This window comes from Oncorhynchus mykiss, chromosome 23, assembly GCF_013265735.2.
Source record: "Oncorhynchus mykiss isolate Arlee chromosome 23, USDA_OmykA_1.1, whole genome shotgun sequence".
In the NCBI taxonomy this organism is placed as follows: Eukaryota; Metazoa; Chordata; class Actinopteri; order Salmoniformes; family Salmonidae; genus Oncorhynchus; species Oncorhynchus mykiss.
Window position 1 is genome coordinate 26,693,037 of NC_048587.1, and position 19,253 is coordinate 26,712,289.

The following is a 19,253-nucleotide window of genomic DNA, read 5'->3' on the forward strand; positions in this document are numbered from 1 at the left end:
CAATGCTGCATAAATGTTTTGGTACCCTTCCCCAGATCTGTGCATTGACACAATCCTGTCTCTGAGCTCTACGGACATGTCCTTTGCCCTCATGGCTTGGTTTTTGCTCTGACATGTACTGTCAAATTTGGGACCTTATATCGCCTTTCCAAATCATGTCCAATCAATTGAATTTACCACAGTTGGACTCCATTCAAGTTGTAGAAACATCTCAAGGATGATCAATGGAAACAGGATGCACCTGAGCTCAATTTCGAGTCTCATAGCAAAGGTCTGAATAGTTATGTAAATATCTACAAACCTGTTTTTTCGCTTTGTCATTATGAGGTATTGTGTGGAGATTGATGGGGGAAATGATCATTTAATCCATTTTAGAATATGGCTGTGATGTAACAAAATGTGGGGAAAATCAAGGGGTCTGAATAGCTTCTGAATGCATTGTATTAGTGGAAATTAGATGAGGGGAAGAACTTTATTGGGCACAGCATAGAATATGCTCAATTTCTTAATTGAAAGTTCTTAATAGTCCAGCAATGGGCTTAATCTGGGTCTGGGAAACAGGTTCTATATAAGTCTCCCTTAAAACGAAATAGGAAATATTATGAATGTGTATATCTTAGTTTAACAAATGTTTAGATAATTGAGTGTCCTAATATATCTAAAGTAATTCATTCAATGATGGTGTTTACTTGAGTGGGCTCATTTAATCCTCCGAGGTTGACAGAACCAGCTATTTCTCAGTAAAGCTGCATGCAGCAATCTTCTTCAGTAACCTTCAATCACCTAACCTAATGTATTGTCCCTCTCCTCTCACCCTGTCACATAATCAACCACTGAATGTGTCTGAAAAATAAATAATACAATGATTCTGGTGTTTTATTATGCTCCTCGGTGCACGGAAAGATGAGCAGGGAATACGCAGGTGCAGTCATAGTACGTAGAGTGGCCAGTAGGGGCGGTATGTGAGCTGCAATTTTAACTGAATTTTAGGGCATTGGTGCATGGATGTCTGTGTTCCGTTCCGGATGGACAGGGTGGATGTTAGTTGGGTAATACATACAATATGACAGCCGTAGAGGTGGTTGAATGACTGAGGTGAATGTAACCTACAGCTGGGCGAGCTTGGTTAATGTTCCAGTCTAGTAGGCTACTATGCAAGTTAGAACAAATTATATGTGCCATTGAAGTTATGAAATGTATCTTATCTAACATTTACAACCAAATGTATATTTTAGACAACACAATAAGTTATTTAAACAGCAATTAATGCAGCATGAAGTCCTGCGTCGTTGTCCGCCATCTACAAAGTGATCACTCCTAGTTCAGTCTAGTCAAGCGGTCCTTGTGGCGTTTTCTGAGGGCGCTGTCCACTTCAGTGGTGCTGAATTTGATGAACCAGGTAAACCTAACCAAACAATTAAGAGAGATTTCCGTTTATGCTCAGTCACAAGAAATATCCTTTAATTGTAAGATTATGCCTATCGTGCATATTCATCTGGCACTTGATATTTCTTCTCAGCAGCTGTCCTCGTGAGTGGGTAAAATAACAATTAAATAAATTGTCATGCATAATTTAACCCCATCCTGTTTAAATCCATGGAATTGTAAACCTGCATAAAATTGGATTTGGTTCAATATGACATGACATTGATTAATTAATCCTCAGGTATTAGCATATAGGCATTCAACAATGTCGCCACATAAGTGGCCCATTAATTCGCTTGTTCGGCGTTTTGTGAAGAGATCAAACAATCAGTCAGTCAAGCAAAACATAAAGGCATAATCATCTGACTTAATTTGCATCAAATGTTTGCAGTTCCTCAATCCCCACTTCGTCAAATCCCACTGTTACCAAGTCAATTTGGGTTTTTCGCTTGCTGTTTCCTATGACCGTAACTTCTGCGCTGAAAAATGACACGGTCAAACGTCTGTCCGTTATCCATCACCTTTCACCGGTGATCACCTTATTGATCTTCTTCGGCTCAACATCTGCGCCCGCGTCTTCTCTGGCCCAGTTGCTCTGCTCTTTAATTTTCTTGACATTATCCTATATTAAATCATACCTTGTAAATCATAATATTTTGATTTGCGTGGGTCATAAAACTTACTTGCAGAACCATATAATTTTCGATCAGACTACCAATGTTTATCGTGTAGGCCTACCGCAATGAATTAGGCTATTCGGTGTTTGCATGAATTTAGTAACCTGCATCCAAGCATACACTGTATAGTTGTCTATCAGCCCTCATCGGCCACTACTCTAAAATAAAAACACTGCGCTCTTCCGCGCGTCTCTCTCCGGTTAGAACAAATTCTATATTACCCGGCTTCTCCAGACAGCACCGAGACGTGAAGTCTCTGCAGTCACGTGGGTCGGGCAAACGAGCGAATGCTTTATTTAGAAGGTGTGTGTGTGTGCGCGCGCACGCGCGCGGAGTGTGTGTGTGTGTGTGTGAGAGAGAGAGAGAGAGAGAAGGGGGGGGGGGGGGTCCCTCAGCATTTTTGCAGCTTGCCATGCTTTTAGACACCGTGAGCGCTGGAGAAGGCGAGAGCGAGAGAAGGAACGCCAGGCTCACTATCTGTCTTTGAATATAATAACGGGGTTCCCAACCTTTCTTCCCTTATTTCCCCTTCACTTTCCGTTTTAAATAGTTATTTCCCCTGTTATAAACATAGTTGTTACTTTTTCTTTAGTGTTTCCTGCGTTTTGAGGCTTCTGAACGATAGTTGTGATTTGCAGCGTTTTTGGACATTGTTTGTGGTGCCCCAATTGATTGTCGGACAGCCGAGAATGCTTGGATGAGCTGCTTCGCTAAAAGCCGGAGATGGAGTTGCTGTTGATCTGCCTTTCCCTGTGGATATTGCAATGCAATTCTGCCGGAGCGGACTCCATCATTCATATCGGTAATCACCCTGGATAGCTATGCGCGGGTTGTAGTGAGACGTGCTGCAGAAACATCTAGAATCAAGACTTTGTATAGCGTAGACAAATGCATGCGATGCGAATAAAAACTGTAGAGCATGAAGGGCAGCTTCGGGGATAGTTTACGGGATAAATAGGCCTAATCTATTTTGACTGCGTCAAATGTAAACTGAAAGTTTGGATGCAGTCAATATTGGGCTAATTTCCTGAACATAGCTCGATTTCCATCTTGGTGTAGGATTTTTTTAGGCTATCAGAGAAAGTGCAGTAAGTGAATGGAATATATCGATGTCTTAAATGTCGATAAGACATTGATGATGATTTTCCCCATCAGCTTTTGGGGAATCAATAGTCCCGTATGTGGTTTACGGTTTGTTAAGCACTCCCCCTCCTAAACCGGACCGCTTGCCTTACCTTTCAATGGAACGTGATCACAATATCAATACTATAGACGGGTTTTCATTGTGAGAGATGCAGTAGGCTTCTGGTATTACACTGGTTTATGTAGCCTAAACCTCGAGGGAGCTTTTCTGTCAGTTTATGCTTGTTTGATCTGCCAGAGTTTTCCAACACATAAAAAGCACGAGTCGTCATTGTATTGGGGATATAGATTTAACTCATGATGTTATAGGATGTTAAAAATAGATGGCATGATTTAAATTGATGCCCGATGTCCACAAAATACAAATTATAAACGGAAGCCGGTCGTTCCAATTAGGTGCCTTTTGAGTAGTGCAACTTGTTGGGGGGAAAAAACATGCTATTTCACCTAATTTTCTAATTCTGTCAAAAAGAGCACATGTTCAACTTAATAAACAATGTATTTTCCCATCTCAAGTGGTTAAAAAAAATATATATATATATATATAGTACGTGCCTATTAAGTACCAAATAAAGTAACATGGTTGACCACAGGGTTGGCGAATTCATCTTAAATCAGACATAAATACCAGTGTGACAGAGAATGAAAAGCTTGTTCTGTGAAAACGGGAGGGGCAATTGAAGGCAAGCTTCACAAAAAAATTAAATTGTTAACATTTCTAGCCTGTTGGTAACAGGGTTGACGTGTTATGCTCAACCCGCCCAGTTTCCCACCACAGAACACCCGAAAATTGCCAAAAAGAGTAGAATCAGTTCACCTGTTTTTACACTATGATTTGACTATAATCCCGTTTCGCTCAGTTGGTAGAGCATGGTGCGTGCAATGCCAGGATTGTGGGTTAGATTCCCACCGGGGACTAGTACGAAAAAGTATGAATATGTATGCACTCGTTACTTTAAGTCGCTCTGGGTAAGCGCTTCTGCTAAATGACAAAAACATGTCAAATGTAAAAATGACTATTAGATGTTCAATACTTTAAATTATTATTTAAAAAGGAATAGTTTTCCCATTTTAAAAACGAAAGTTAAGTTCACATAAAATGGTTGACCTTAAAATGAGGGACATATATTTGTTTTACCTTAAATCTTATCATTAATCACATTAAATAAATGGCACAGAAGTCAATACAACATATTTTCCACGTTGGTTCAACACATTTTCATTGAAATGACGGGGAAACAACGTTGATTCAAACAGTGTGTGCCCAGTGGGCAATCTGCATAAATGACTTTGTCAAAGCATCAAAATAACTCGTGCTTTAAAATGATAGTGAAAACATGGATAAATGTTGGGATTTAAGTGGGTTAAAATCTTTCTAGAATTCACAGAGGATGCACAGAGGGACACACGTGCAAATATATGGTATTTCTTTGCAAGAGTAACGGATGGGCATATTCTCACCACATCGGCTGATTCTCAAGCCAAATAGATTCGATTCGAGCACAGTGATAATGTGTGACACATGCTATTGCACTTTTGCACCACCTTTCAATAACAAGTCATTGGCTACTGCTGTATACCCTTAAATATGTCCATTACTTTGTACTTATCATACGGCATACATCATTCCTCATTGCACCGCTTACATATGCGAGCAGTAAGTTCTCTCTCTCTCTCTCTCTTCTGCGTCATTCTCCATGGAAATTCCAGTATGCTTTTAGTAGACCTCAATAACACTGATAACCCAGATAACCCTGACATTACAATTAATCATGCCACTTTCTATTGTCTTACACAACACTTTTGGTTCATGGGAATATCTGTGTTTGCGGTATTGGGTTACCTCTCTTTTTTAGAATGTGTCTGCGTCTGACAAATGCTGAAACGCATTGGTCTCTCTCTCTCTCTCACAACACTTTTGGTTCATGGGGATATCTGTGTTTGCGGTATTGGGTTACCTCTCTTTTTTGAATGTGTCTGCGTCCGACAAATGCTGAAGTGCAATGGTCTCCCTCTCTCTCTCTCCCTCTCTCTCTCTCTCTCTCTCTCTCTCTCTCTCTCTCAAAAAAATAGTGCTGGGGAATTTAACGGAAGCTACACTCATGTCTTTAATATCTCAAATGGCATACACTTGCCATCAATGTCAGAATAAATCATGTCTCTAAAGTATATCGTCACTTTATTTTGTAGGCTTGTCATATTACTTCACTCAATGACATCGTCTGTATGTAATCCACTGTACTACAGCGTAGCCTCCATACGCTGCTGACCTCAAAAGACACCAGCCAAAGAGATGTAACTGACACTCAACTTTTCCTCTTGTGGTTATAGCTTTCATAGATACATAGATTGTTTCTCTATGTTTCCCTCCACAACACACGTCTGTTCTCAGCTTCATAGGATCCGAATTTAATCCCTGTAGCCTTTGCTTCTTTTAAGGTCCTGAAATGTAGCCTATTGTGAGGCGCACAATTAAATGGTAAATAGCGAGGAGCCTTTGCTCTCAGGTCCATACAGTATGTGAAATAAATCCCATTCATAGTTTCCAGAGCTGTAGGCTAGTACTATACAGCCAGCGTTTGTGACCATGTAGGTCTACTGCCGCTCTCCAAGGTCCTGAAATGCACGGCAAGGCGCTCAATTGAATGGCATAGAGCTTGGCACAAAAAAAGTTATAGGCCTACATACAGCGTTCACAGTGGTACTGAGTTATATTGAAATGTGAACGTGGCCTACTTATGTGGTGGTGTTGTTTATAGTTTTTCTGTCTGTTTTTACTTCCTTTGTACACTAGAGGGCCCTATGTTGGGTCATTGGTCACATGTCTATAGGCACACGGTGACTAGGAAATGGGAATGCACACAGGTATGAAGAGCACGGTAATTGCATCTGCTAGCATTTAAACGTGTTATGTCTTTATTTTTGCTGCTAATACATGGGCAAAACACCAACCCAACAAAAGTTCAATTTCTAGAAAGCATTACATATTGCAAGTGTTTATGAACATTTAAAATCCCACCTGTGTTAGAGTTGCTACAGTATTAACTATACATCAGGAACTTTTGACAAGGTTAGGCGCTTCAGTAAAAATGTAGCCTAGCCTAAATTATATTTAGCCTGCGCAAATACCACAGTGAACAATCAATAAGGTGGTCCAGTGTAAACTGCATCATCATGTTATAAACGAATAGGCCTACAATGATGGATCAAATGAACCTGTTGGTGAATAAAAAAATACAAAAACATGACCACAATTCACAGTTTATTTTCCCGCCATAAAATAAGCTTACATAGATTTTTTTTCCCAACAGGTGCCATATTTGAGGAAAACGCTGTCAGGGATGACGAAATTTTTCAACTTGCCATTTCTGACCTAAGCCTCAACGACGACATTCTACAAAGCGAGAAAATCACCCACTCTGTAAAACGCATCGAGGCTAACAACCCATTTCAAGCAGTGCAGGAAGGTAAGTGATATCCAGCAGAATAATTTTAGAAATTGATTGCTTTGCTGTTATATTTAATTCCTTAGGGCTGGGGACACCGTTTCAGTTTTGTGGTTAGTTCTGACGTCAGTGACATAATAGCGCGAGGGATACTTATCCTCTTACCATGGTGAAATATTTGCGGGCATTGTGCTTGTATTATTTGTTTTTAAACTCCTTCCATTTCTTGTTTTCATAGTTTGGTGTAATATCTGCTAATTATGATCTTAGACCTCCATACTCACACGATCAGCCTAATAATGTAGATGCCATCATAAAATAAACCAAGGCCTAATAGCAAGGGGTCTGCTACATATGTGTATGTCTCTCTCCTTCAGCAGCCTATAGTCCACTGCATCCTTTCACAATGGCCTTGAATAGTTACTCCCTTACAAAAGTTCACACATAGTAGTATTACCTGATCTATAATAAGGTATTTCTCATTGTCATTCAGATGTGAATTCAATTGCACCTCTTACAGTAACAGTGCCTGCATTGAAATACCAATTGATGTTTTAAACTTCCGTACAATCAACCTTCTCTATGTTGAAAGCCAGAAATACAAAAGACCTCTGCAATGTTTCACAGAATAGGAACATTGTAGCCCTGAAATAAGCCCCAGGTATTACATTTGAAAACTCAAAATCCATTATTTCTGATCAAATACAAATTTATTTGTCACATGCTTTGTAAACAACAGGTGTAGACTAACAAAAAAATGGTTACTTATGTGCCCTTCCTAATAATGCAGGAAGAAAGAAAATAGAGAAATAGTAGAAAAGTAAAACACGTAATAATAAATAAGTAACAATAACATGGCTATATACAAGGGGTACCAGTACCAAGTCGATGAGCAGGGTTACGAGGTAATTGAGGTAGATAGGAATAAAGTGACAGATTAACAGTAGTAGCAGCGTATGTGTCCAAAAAGTCATTGCAAAAAGGGTCAATGCAGATAGGTTGCTATTTGGTTAGCTATTTAGCAGTCTTATGGCTTGGGGATGGAAACTGTTCAGGGTCCTGTTGGTTCCAGACTTGGGGCATCGGTACCGCTTGCCGTGCACTAGGTAATAGAGAGAACAGTCTATTACTTGGGTGGCTGGAATCTTTGACAATTTTTAGGGCCTTCCTCTGACACCGTCTGGTATAGAGGTCCTGGATGGCAGGGAGCTTGGCCCCAGTGATGTACTTAGCCATACGCACTACCTTCTGCAGAGCCTTGCAGTAGGATGCCAAGCAGTTGCCATATCAAGCAGTGATGCAACCATGTCAAAATGCTGATGAGTTACAGCTAATGTCCTATGACTTGACAGCATGCTGCTGAGCCAATCCCAGTGTTTGGGAAACTACTGCATGTTGGACTTAATCAGTTAAGTTTTTGCACCGTAAAACTGGGTTGACTTCTATTTAGGGGTTTGTTTTCTTAACTTGTCCTAATTCAGAGTTGCTGCCTGTCGTCAAAACATGTAGAAGCAAACCATTTTCTGTTAACAAAATGCTTCCGCTGTCACATCTGGTGATAAGGTATCAGCTCTGAAACCAAGTTTAAGAGATGACAACAGATGTTCATTTCTGGCTGCAAACCAAACAAATTAGTGAGGACGAGTTCATATACGACAACAACAACACAAAAGTCTATTGGGTATCAAGGCTGATTGATAGTGAGCCTAAATAACCTTGCAAATGAATCCTGCTGCTTTGGCTATGATGCTTTACTTTGATTATTATCAAAGCTTACCAAGTGTGGTGCAGCAGGGCCAAGCCTAACCAGCACACTCTGCGGGGAGTGTGTTCTGGAGTGCACACATCATGTGAGGTATGGTTAGGGCCGATATGATTTGCAGCGTTTAAGCTTTTGGCTAGTCCTGTCGACTTCATGCATTTTTCTAAGTTTAAAGCCTGACCTGTAGAGCTCTGAAAGAGCCAGAATTTAATTGGCCTTTTCTTAACAAAAGCCTCTGTGCACCGCACTCCTGTCTCCTGTGCCTCTACCTATGAGTCATTGCCCATGCCAAACCCCCTAGACAGTGTGAAACCCCTTGCACTGTCACACCAAGTCACTATTTCCACACTAGCAGTGCTATTTCTATATTCTGAATGGTTGACTGTGGGTGTTTTAGAAGTCTAGGGGCTTTCCAGTCGATGAGGCCCCAGAATCGATGAGCCTTCCTGGGCCTGGGGTGTGTGTGAGATGAGGGGGGGGGGGGGTTGAGTGACAGTAGGGTCATGTTGGCCTTTTGCTTTGCTCTTTTGCTCACATTCACCCCACTGTGACTGCCACTCAGGACTGCCTGGTCTCATAGACTAGACGTGACATAGTAAATCCACCCGTTAACTATTCATAACACCTGTTAACTATTCACTGCAGCAGATGAGCGTCTATTTTAGTCACCCATTTGAGATGCAGTAATATGTTGAGTGCTTTGCACCAATATCCCCTCATCCAACACCCACTACTACAACTCCATTTTCATCAAGCCCTCCCAAGGTAAAAGTTGAGGAGAATTTAATTGCTCTAAGGTAAACCCATAGACTTAACAAAACCCAACTTCTACAATAACTGTAAGGTTCCCTTTTACCTTCCTACACTGGCTCAAATAGACTCAAATAATAGCTCCTTTTTGAGTGTTGGCGTGACCAATCCAATATCCCCACCAGATTCCCCATTTATGACAACTCATTATTCGCAGCGCTCTAAACATGATGGAAAGCTGTCCTTTGACCATTATTGTTACTGTGGTTTAATAAGTAAAGGTACATCTCAATAATGGATTTCTTTGTGTCTTTATGTCTATCTCCTGGATGTGAGGAGAATGATCATTTAATTTTTTCCCCAGGGCTGAAAAATTGTAATAACTCTTCATTGTAATTGCAAAATGTAGATTTCTGCCTAAATAGACATACCCAAAAGTAACTGATATTCATGTGTAATTACATGATTATATTTGGAAAGAAGACATCTGGGAGATTATGAAGAAATGATCAGAAGATCGATAGGAGTTACATAGTACAGGATACACAAGATCAAGCACACACAAAATATTGTTTTTTATTTATTTTGAAAGTAATTTTTCATTGACAAGCTATAAGTGAATTATTGATGACTAGAGCTGAAAACCCATTAGATGGCTTCCACAACATGTGAACAATACCAGAAAATAAAATGGGATTGATAGACACACCAACTAGAAAGGGGCAGATGTTTTAGTAAGTTGTGTCAGGTGTTGTCACGGGACGTTTCCAAGTGTCCCTAAACCTCTCCAGAGTGGCATTAGATTAGATAATTCCAGTGATATTACATATTTGCAATCCCTAAATGCTATTTGTTCAGTGTAAAAACAGAATTCCGACCATATCAACCTCACTCAAACATTGTGGTGGTGTTATGGAATATCCAGGGTGCATTCAACCTCTCCAAAGTGTATGAATGTGGTAATTGCACTGTTTTTGCACACTGAATGTGCCTAAAAGTTATTGTTCACTATAAAAGCTAAATTTCTACAATACCAACCTCTTTCAAACATTTTGGTTGTGTCGGGGGACATACAGGGTGACATTGATGCCTACAGCGCGTGAGCAGGTAACATCATATTTTTGATGTGCAAAGATATAGTCACTCGGTGGACATTCGATGTTGCCATTAAGTCATACAGATATCAATAGGCTAGATGTGTTCCTACCAACCGAAGGATTAATTTGATAGCCCCCATGTAGTTATAGCTCAAACACAGACCAAATCGAAGCTTACCTTGTAAGATGTTTGCTGTTTAGTGAAAACGTTGTGTAAAATAAACATTTGGACTCTCTGGCTGGTGATCAATAATGGTAGGTCACAGGCAGACAAATAAGATATCCTCATGATCTGTGGAGTCCCGGATTTCAGTGTGTATCAACTAGTGATGCACCGATATTACATTTTTGGCCGATTCCGATATCCAATATTTTTCTTGCCAAAGGAAAATTAGCTAGCTGACACATATTGTTGTTTTGCTATGTTTTTAGTTAGCTAGCTAACTATATAGCTAGGTGTCATCTAAAATAACCCTCATTTATAAGACAGTGCTTATTTGATTAATGGTGGTCGGACCCATCTATGTGAAGCTAGCCACAATAAGGATTAGCCACAATAGTGGAATTTGCGGTAAGCCTTCAAAATAAAAGTATGGCATAATTATACTATTTGTATTCATTTGCATCACTGTCAAAGACATACTTTTATTTTGAAGGCAAACCGCAAATTCCACTATTGTGCCTGATCCTTATTGTGGCTAGCTTCACAACACATAACCCGGTCCGGTCGAGCCTCACTAGCTAGATGAAGCTAGCTGGCTGCTTATAACGTTAGCTTTGGGCAACAGGGTTAATTAGCTGGCTAGCTATTTATTTTCATGAACTGAAGTTCAATTTCAATAGGCAAACAACAAGTGGCAACCTAGCTAATACTTACTCACAAAGATTTCTAAATTATTGCTAAGAATAATGAAAATGACTGCAGGTCATTGTTTTCAGGCTGGTTGTATTGGTGCTAGCTAGGTACCAAGCTAAAGTTAGCTACGCCGGAAGTTGTGGTCGAACAAATGATGCTTTACTACCATTGCGGTATTGTAAACACATCGTTCGTGGCCGGTGTTTGCTTGTTTGCAGACTTTTTGTACAGCTTTGACAGTGTTACTGTATTTCTTTTGACTCACAAAGTCCCAAACGGCGTCCATAGTATGTATGTCGTGAAGCTAATAGCAGTGACACTATCACTGTGTAACTCCGTTAGGGCAACATCTGAAAAATAGCGCACTTGGTAGTGTGTACCGGTGCTCGACCAGTCGAAGAAAGCCAACATCACACACGACAGAGAACAGTTGATTGTCAAGGGAAATTAATTCCATTATCTGGATTTCGCCTTTGAGTTGTCTCACTGAAATGTTCTTACTCTTTCAAATGACTGCTCGACTTGTTGACTGCTCGAGCCACACAGCAGATATTGTGGGCTAGGTTAGGAATGCTGTGTTGCACATGTAGCGCAAAATTTTACCTGGCGTCATTACGTCACATTATATAGGCATGCACTGTAGCTTAGTTTTTAACATCGGCGTTAAACTAGACATCGGGCCGATAGCGATGTTGGCATTTTTAGCTAATATTGGCCGATTCCGATATATTGTGCATCCCTAGTATCAATGTATTTTGTGTTTATTTTCGTTTATGTTTCTCAACGCTAACCAGAATGTAGGTAGCAGCCTTCTTGAAATGAGGTCATCGGCTCGGCCTGCCTTATAAATTCGTATGTCCATATATGGTAATAAGTCATACCAAAGATTTGAAGGCGCCGATCAATAGCCATATACTCAGCTTTCCGCAAACACCCTGCTTCTGCAGATAGGGGCTACCACTCTCATACCAGACTGATTTAGTTTTAAAAAATCAAATAGGTTTCCCCAAATATGGGGACTTTACATTTAAGAGGTTTTAATTACCCAGTGGTTATTTTTAATCTGTCATAAGTTCTCTGATAGGCCTTCAGACCCTGCAGTGCTCCAATCGGCTAAGTGAGGTCACAGCCATGGTGTACATTTCACCCTTTCATTTAGTCCATGTCTAACGCTATCCCTGTAATTATATTGTATGCTTTTGGGCCTGGCTTGGCCATGCTGCTTGTTGTCCATTAATGCTGCATTGTATAGTGTTGGATTTGACATTTTGAACATTAAGATATTAAATAAATGAGAGGAAAGAAACATAGAATCAAAGGAGAAAGAGACTGGGCCTCTGTAGAAAGACAGATAGCTGTGGAATGTGTTGGGGGACGGGAGCAGAGGAACGTGATGATACAGGGGAGACATGGATCTCTGTGGATTAGGTGAAGGTGGGGTTGAGGTAAGGAGGTGAGGACAGGTCACCTGAAGGGAGTAATAAGGGTTTGGTGTCTTGTTACTCTTTTCCTGTTAAACCATAAGATGTAAGGATTGGAGAGAAGGGGGAGTGTTTTAAGTGGGATATATATATACGTATATATATGAGTGGGACAAATGTTGGAGTGTCTGAATACAGCTGTACAGAACCTTTGGGAAGAATGAAACTTGGTTAAAGCTTCTCTAGTGTCCGTGAGTTATTTACTCTGAAAAAAAAGAACCTAACACTAGTATGGAGGGTTTACATTGGTTACTAGTACGCAGCGCTGCACTGCAGAAGGGCTGTGTAGATTTGCATGACAAACTGAATAGTTGTTAGCCTATAGTAAGAGATGCAGTATGTGTGATCCTGCTTTAGTTCGGTGTGCAAGTGTGTGTTCACGTGTACTGTATGTGTGTGTGTGTTGGTACTTTGTACATGCTGAGTTGACTGTGTGTGCATTTGTCGGTGTATATGTGTTAAATAGTGATCTATTTACTGTTCGTATCCTAGGTGTGTTTGTGTAGGCATTTTTGCTGTACCTTTCCTCACAACCTGTCCTGTCATGCATGAATGCTGCCTTATCTGTGCGTGTTGCATGTGCCTGTAAATGCTGTAGTGACCATGTAGTCTAATGCAGATGCAAACCTCTGGGGCTACCTGGCAAATAGAAATGCCTGTCAAACCTGCAGCACATCGAGGCCTGAAAGACACTCCATAGAATATGAATTTGTTTATATCCCCTTTGGAATAGAAAGAGTCAGCATTGACAAGCGCCATAGGACCTGTCAGAGAATAGAGGGACAAAGTGAGCTGAGAAAGAGAGTGAGAGAGTGTGAATAATGGTCCAGGCCACTGCTCCTAAATGTGGTCACTGTTCTGTCCGTCCTCTCCCCCCACCCTGGAAAGTGTTCCACTGGAGCATTCTGTACAAGGTGTTGTCCTCTGTGCCAAAAACCTGGGCTGCTGCAGTCATTCCTTGGGTGCACTGGGATATGTTGTGTTACTCAGGTTATTGACTGTGTATGTCTCTCTTTGAGTTTACTAGACACCTCTTAATGCATTGAGAGTGTAAGTCATCTCAAAGAATCAGCCTATAGAGGAATTGCTAACACTTTGAATGTGATTTGCCATTGGGGTCTGGCGTGTTGGTACCACTGTTGATTAGATTTAAAGGCTGCCAATTTTCTTTTTACTCTGATCTGTATTCAAAGGAGTCATCGGCTTCTCTCTAAATGTCACCGCGAGCTGGGATTTCACTAATCTTTTAATGTGGGTATCAGAAAACAGACTGGCCTTTTTAAAGCATGGTACCGCGTTTAGAGAAAAAAAAGTAAAGCAATGTTATTTGTTTCCCCCCCCCTATTCCCTCGGCGATTACAAGGCCTGTACTTGCCAGGTTTTCAGGAAATGAAATGGTGAACTTTGGATTCAGATGTAAACAAAGTGACTGTAAGGCACTAATTAGGGTGTTTCAGGCTTATCAGTGCTCTCGTTTTTTTGTTTTCTCCATCGTTTCCGCATGTTCAGAGAACTCCAGTTGATGTGTCTTTGCAAAGTGATTTCAGATATTTTCATAGTAGTAGAGCACATTGGGTGGTGCTCTCTCTGGGCCACGCTGCTACAGGTTGAGTTTTATTGTGGAAGGTAAACATAGACATCATGGTATGAGGTCTGCTAGAAACTGTGGATGAATTGGACTGACTCTGTCATATACGGTATGAAGATTCCCAATCCATTGTTATTGTAGCATGTTGTCATATTATCTATCCACATGTACTACTTGCCTGTCTGTCTGTAGAAATGATTTACTAAACTAACACCAACATGGGTTATTATCCTGCATTCCTCTTCCATGTTGCAGTAAGAACAGTGCAGGTCAATATGACAGATGTTTTCACTTTTCTGTGACCCCAAAACCTCATATTTTCCACCAATGCTCCATTAACTGTAATAGTGATGTAGGTGGTGAAGAGGGAATCGATACTGATTGTCCAATCAGATGGATGCTTATGATTGTCTGTCAGCCTATATACAGTACTCTCTTATACATCCAGGTCACAAGTCTATGGCATAATGTATCTTTTTTTCTATGGTTTGTTGTGCTTTGACATTATTGAGCTGCTTAAAACGTGCTTGAGAAATATTGATGGAGAGGAGGGCAGGGATGGCGAGGTGGAGGGGTGGGGGGTGGGTAGGAAGGAAACGGATGGTGGGAGTAGGAGTTGGGGAGTGTGGGGGTGTTCAGGGGGAGGCATTTGTTGGAACCCCCCTGCCTCATGCCGAAGAGCTTGGAGGGCAGTGTGTATAATTTACTACCCACCTCCTGTACCGTTGGCTGCGTAGGACTCCTTTCCGGGACGGAAGACGAGGAGCGGAAAATAAGCCTCAGAGTAAATCCTATTACATTAAACAGGAGGGGGAGGGAAAGGGAGAGGGGGGGGGGGGGCTGTGAAATCTTAGGGAATAAAAAAGATGAAGTCATTTGAAACTGTGTGGCTCTCGGTTCAGCTCACTGCCACATTGACTACAAGGCAAATGAGACAGTGTTTGTGAGTCGTTGTCTGTGGCATCGCCTAGAAACACTGTTCCATTCAGCATCAGAGAGTGGGCCCATCTGTTACTGTGTCACTCTGCCACAAGTCCCCACACTCCTGCCCAGGCATTATGGATTCACCTCATAATGAGGCTATGTAAGCCTTTAGACAGTGTAACACCAAAACCCTGTTTTTTTTGTGTGACGAGCAGATGAAATCTGGACAAAATGCAGTCCATCGGACATAATACTATTAATAATGATAATGTGTTTATATATTTATTTTCCAACTGCTCAAAACGCATTACATTCAGACATGCACTGTAGCTCTTGCCTTTTTTTCAGAACACATTGCTTTGAGACCTGTCATGGCTGAAGTCATAGCAAGCTACAAGCTACAAACCCAGTTAATTCCCCAAGCCATTTCTGTCATGCCACCCACATGAACGTCTACAGACATAAAGTGCTCCTGTGTATAATGCAAGTGGAAAAGCCACATACACAACAGATGATTTTATCTCAGTCTTTCTCACAGATTGTTGCTGGTAAAGGAAATGTGAGATGAATAATGCCTTTGCATGCTGTGGTATACTCAACCCAACCAGTATGCTTCATGTTTCACAAATGAGAGCATGCATCGCTGCTTTACAAACACTGACTGGATTTATAACCACTAAGCATTGGGCAGATTTAGTATTTGTCTGGACATTTTTCACATGCAAAAAAAAAGAAGAAAAATGACTTTCCAGAACCAGTCATGCGGTGTCCTCTTTATCCTTCTGTCCATTCTTGTGATGTCACTTACTAGGGTATTCTTTGGCAATCACACTGTAGGAGGGTGAACAAATATCTGAGGTACATCATTCCACCTCTCCATCAGAGAGGGCGTTAATTATGAAGTAACTACAGGTTCAAAAATTATCTTCTAGAGGGGGCGGGGGGGGGGGGGGTATACGTGTGTGAAATGAACATCCTCGGGCCCTTTGTAACTAAAGTTAATGTGAATTATTCATATTTTACCTTAGTCAAGTATAGCGCACTCATCTTCTTCCCTTTTCTAGTCATCTACAGGTTTGACCTCATTATGTCCTTCCCAAGACAGGAAATGTTCCGTGCCATTGCTCTCATTTACCCCGTTTTGTAATCAGTGCCGCAGTAAAGTGTTATTTGCTACGCATGTCGTGTGAGCCACTTTTTGTTTGTGTGTGTGTGTGTGTGTGTGTGTGTGTGTGTGTGTGTGTGTGTGTGTGTGTGTGTGTGTGTGTGTGTGTGTGTGTGTGTGTGTGTGTGTGTGTGTGTTTGCTTGGAGCAGTAGATGTCCTGGCAATAAAGCAGCTTCACATATACTGGCCAAATAGCCCATACAACACTGTCATCATTGCCAAACTAGCAGCTTTGGATATGCAGACATAGCCTACATGCCTTGTGAATATTACAGCCTTAAGACTAAATTAACATGTACAGTTCTGCATTATACTTGTATGCATACATTATACATAAATGTAATGTAAATAACTGGATAGAGACTTATTCCTTTGTGTGATTCTTGAAAATGTTGAACAAAGCAGGAAAGCTGTGCAAAGTGTATCGATCGTTAGAGCTGATCCTAATGGACATTCTAGATGACAGCATGGAATAAACAGTCCCTAGCTACTAAGGCAAGCTTTAAAAGGTCCGATTGAAGTTTCTCAACTGCAATCCCGAACAACGTAGGTTCAATCACACTTATGTTCAGTCATACTCAGTCAGTCATCATTCTGCTGGCCACATTCAGCAGCGATTTGTCTCCAGGCCACAATTCCCAGGCAGAAAATGTGTATAATTGGTGATTCTTACCGTTTTTAGTGACTTCACCTTTGACACAGTTAAACTACAAACTGACTCTGATTGAACCATTAGCATGGACATGGAAAGCATAGCAAAATAAGAGGTAAGCTTAGAAAACCTTCACTGTGCTGCAGCTTAAAAGTCTGAGCCAAACAACCTCTGTGTTGGAATGAGAAAATTGTATTTCATCATGATGTCTTAACAGAGGACAGAAAAACAAGTGGATGAGTAGGATGTGATGATGAGGACTAGTTAGCTGGAGGGCTAGAAGTGTGGGCGACGCGTCTCTAATTGTCTCCACCCTCCGATTCTCCAAGCCAGCAGGACGGATAGCTTTCCTAGGTGTCCTCATTCACTGCTACACCAACAACCTCATAGCAACCACTACAAATTCATAGTACACGACAGAGGAATGAGACACTCTATCCCACATAGCTTTCTCCCACCGTGTGTGTACATGCAAAATAACATATCCTTCCAAAAACCACAACAACAGCTACTCTTAGAGTCACAATTCTAAATGTGTACTTTTTACTAACAGTCAGAGGCTAGACGTTATGTGACAAGTAGTAAGCACATGTTGCAGTGTGGAGAACATGGATGTAGAAGTAGATAAAAACTGAAATGTCACTATCTCAGTGTATGAATCATTTCAATAACAGGTGCGTTTGAATGAAATGGCTGATTATGTTTCTTATTTTAGGTGTGAATGGCTTCTCAGAAACGGTTTTGTTCAATATCTACCTGCTGCATGGACCGTGCTCTGCATATCTGTTCTTAGCAGGAGAGGATGGGAGAGAGGGTGAGCTAGGGAGTGAAATTGGATCATAATTGTGGTGAAAATGATAGTAAATTGTTACAAAAGTCCCTGGCAGAATGTCTGGAAAATTATTGTCTGATATGCTCAATATCCTGATATCACTTCTCTGTCTGGACATAATGTGCAGCAAGACAAATACTCCCCATCTAATGTCTGTCAATGACAAAAAGGTCTATAGTTCTCCTGTATGCTTCCATCACATTCAGAAAATTATGCATTTGTGTCTGTGTTACCTCCTTTCATAGACGAAAGCCTGCTACCACATGAGCCACACCATAATGTAACACTGTGAGAGTAATGTCAGGGCTATTCCACTTTGTGAAATTGCGAAATCAGAAGTATAAAGAGCAGTGTGCTTCATTCCATTTTCCACTTCCAAAAAGAACAATACAACAGCCGGTACACTTTACATTTAAGGGATACTTTGGGATTTTTTGCAATGAAGCCTTTTACATTGCATTCGGGAAAGCTGCCTCTTTCCACATTTTGTTACGTTACAGCCTTTTTCTAAAATAGATTAAAAAAATAATAATCATCTCATCAATCTTACCACAATACCCCATAACGACAAAGCGAATACAGATTTTTTGTCATTTTAGTAAACAGATACCTAATTTACATAAGTATTCAGACCCTTTGCTATGAGACTGGAAATTGAGCTCAGGTGCATCCTGTTTCCATTGTTCATCCTTAAGATGTTTCTACAACTTCATTGGACTCCACCTGTGATAAATTAAATTGATTGGACATGATTTGTAAAGGCACACACCTGTCTATATAAGGACCCACAGTTGACAGTGCATGTCAGAGCAAAAACCAAGCAATGAGGTCGAAGGAATTGTCCATAGAGTTCTGAGACAGGATTGTGTCGAGGCACATATATGGGTACCAAAATCTTTCTGGAGCATTGAATGTCCCCAAGAACACAGTGGCCTCCATCATTCTTAAATGGAAGACGTTTGGAACCACCAAGACTCTTCCTAGATCTGGCCGCACGGCCAAACTGAGCAATTACAACATGTAATTACATAGTAACACCTATATAACTACTATGTTGTTACAATAGTTGTTACTGTGTAGTTACATAGTAATATGTGCAACTTAATGTAAAGTGACACACAACAGCCTATGACTGAGCGTCTTGGAGAAGCATGTTTGTGGCCTTAGGGATTTCTCTTCACTGAATTTCTCAGGAGTGTAGATGATGGAATCTGTACAGACTGTGTGTGTTGGCTGGCTGTCACTAGAAGTTAAAGTAGCCTACTTCTCTAGATTGTGCTCGACTTTCTAACTATCATACTGTGCGATGCTGTCATGGTACTTTTGGACATTTCTGTCTCTTGGATATACTGTAGTTTCTCAGACAGAATGCCTCACAGTGTGTTTTTATGGACTGAATCAGATCAGTTGTCTGTTTGTTTAGTGGTGGTGTCTTAAGTGACGGTGTGTAAAAA

General features: G+C 40.8%; 1 protein-coding gene across 1 annotated transcript in view; it reads left to right on the top strand.

Moving 5' to 3' along the window:
- Window positions 1–2,522: 2,522 nt before the first annotated feature.
- The window catches only part of LOC110502511 (glutamate receptor ionotropic, delta-1), a 450,947-nt gene continuing 434,216 nt past the window's right edge, over window positions 2,523–19,253 (top strand). The window contains exons 1-2 of the mRNA XM_036960054.1: window positions 2,523–2,904; window positions 6,557–6,712. Of these exons, the coding sequence (XP_036815949.1) occupies window positions 2,826–2,904; window positions 6,557–6,712 (235 nt within the window). The 5' untranslated portion in view covers window positions 2,523–2,825. The remainder of the gene's footprint in view (window positions 2,905–6,556; window positions 6,713–19,253) is intronic.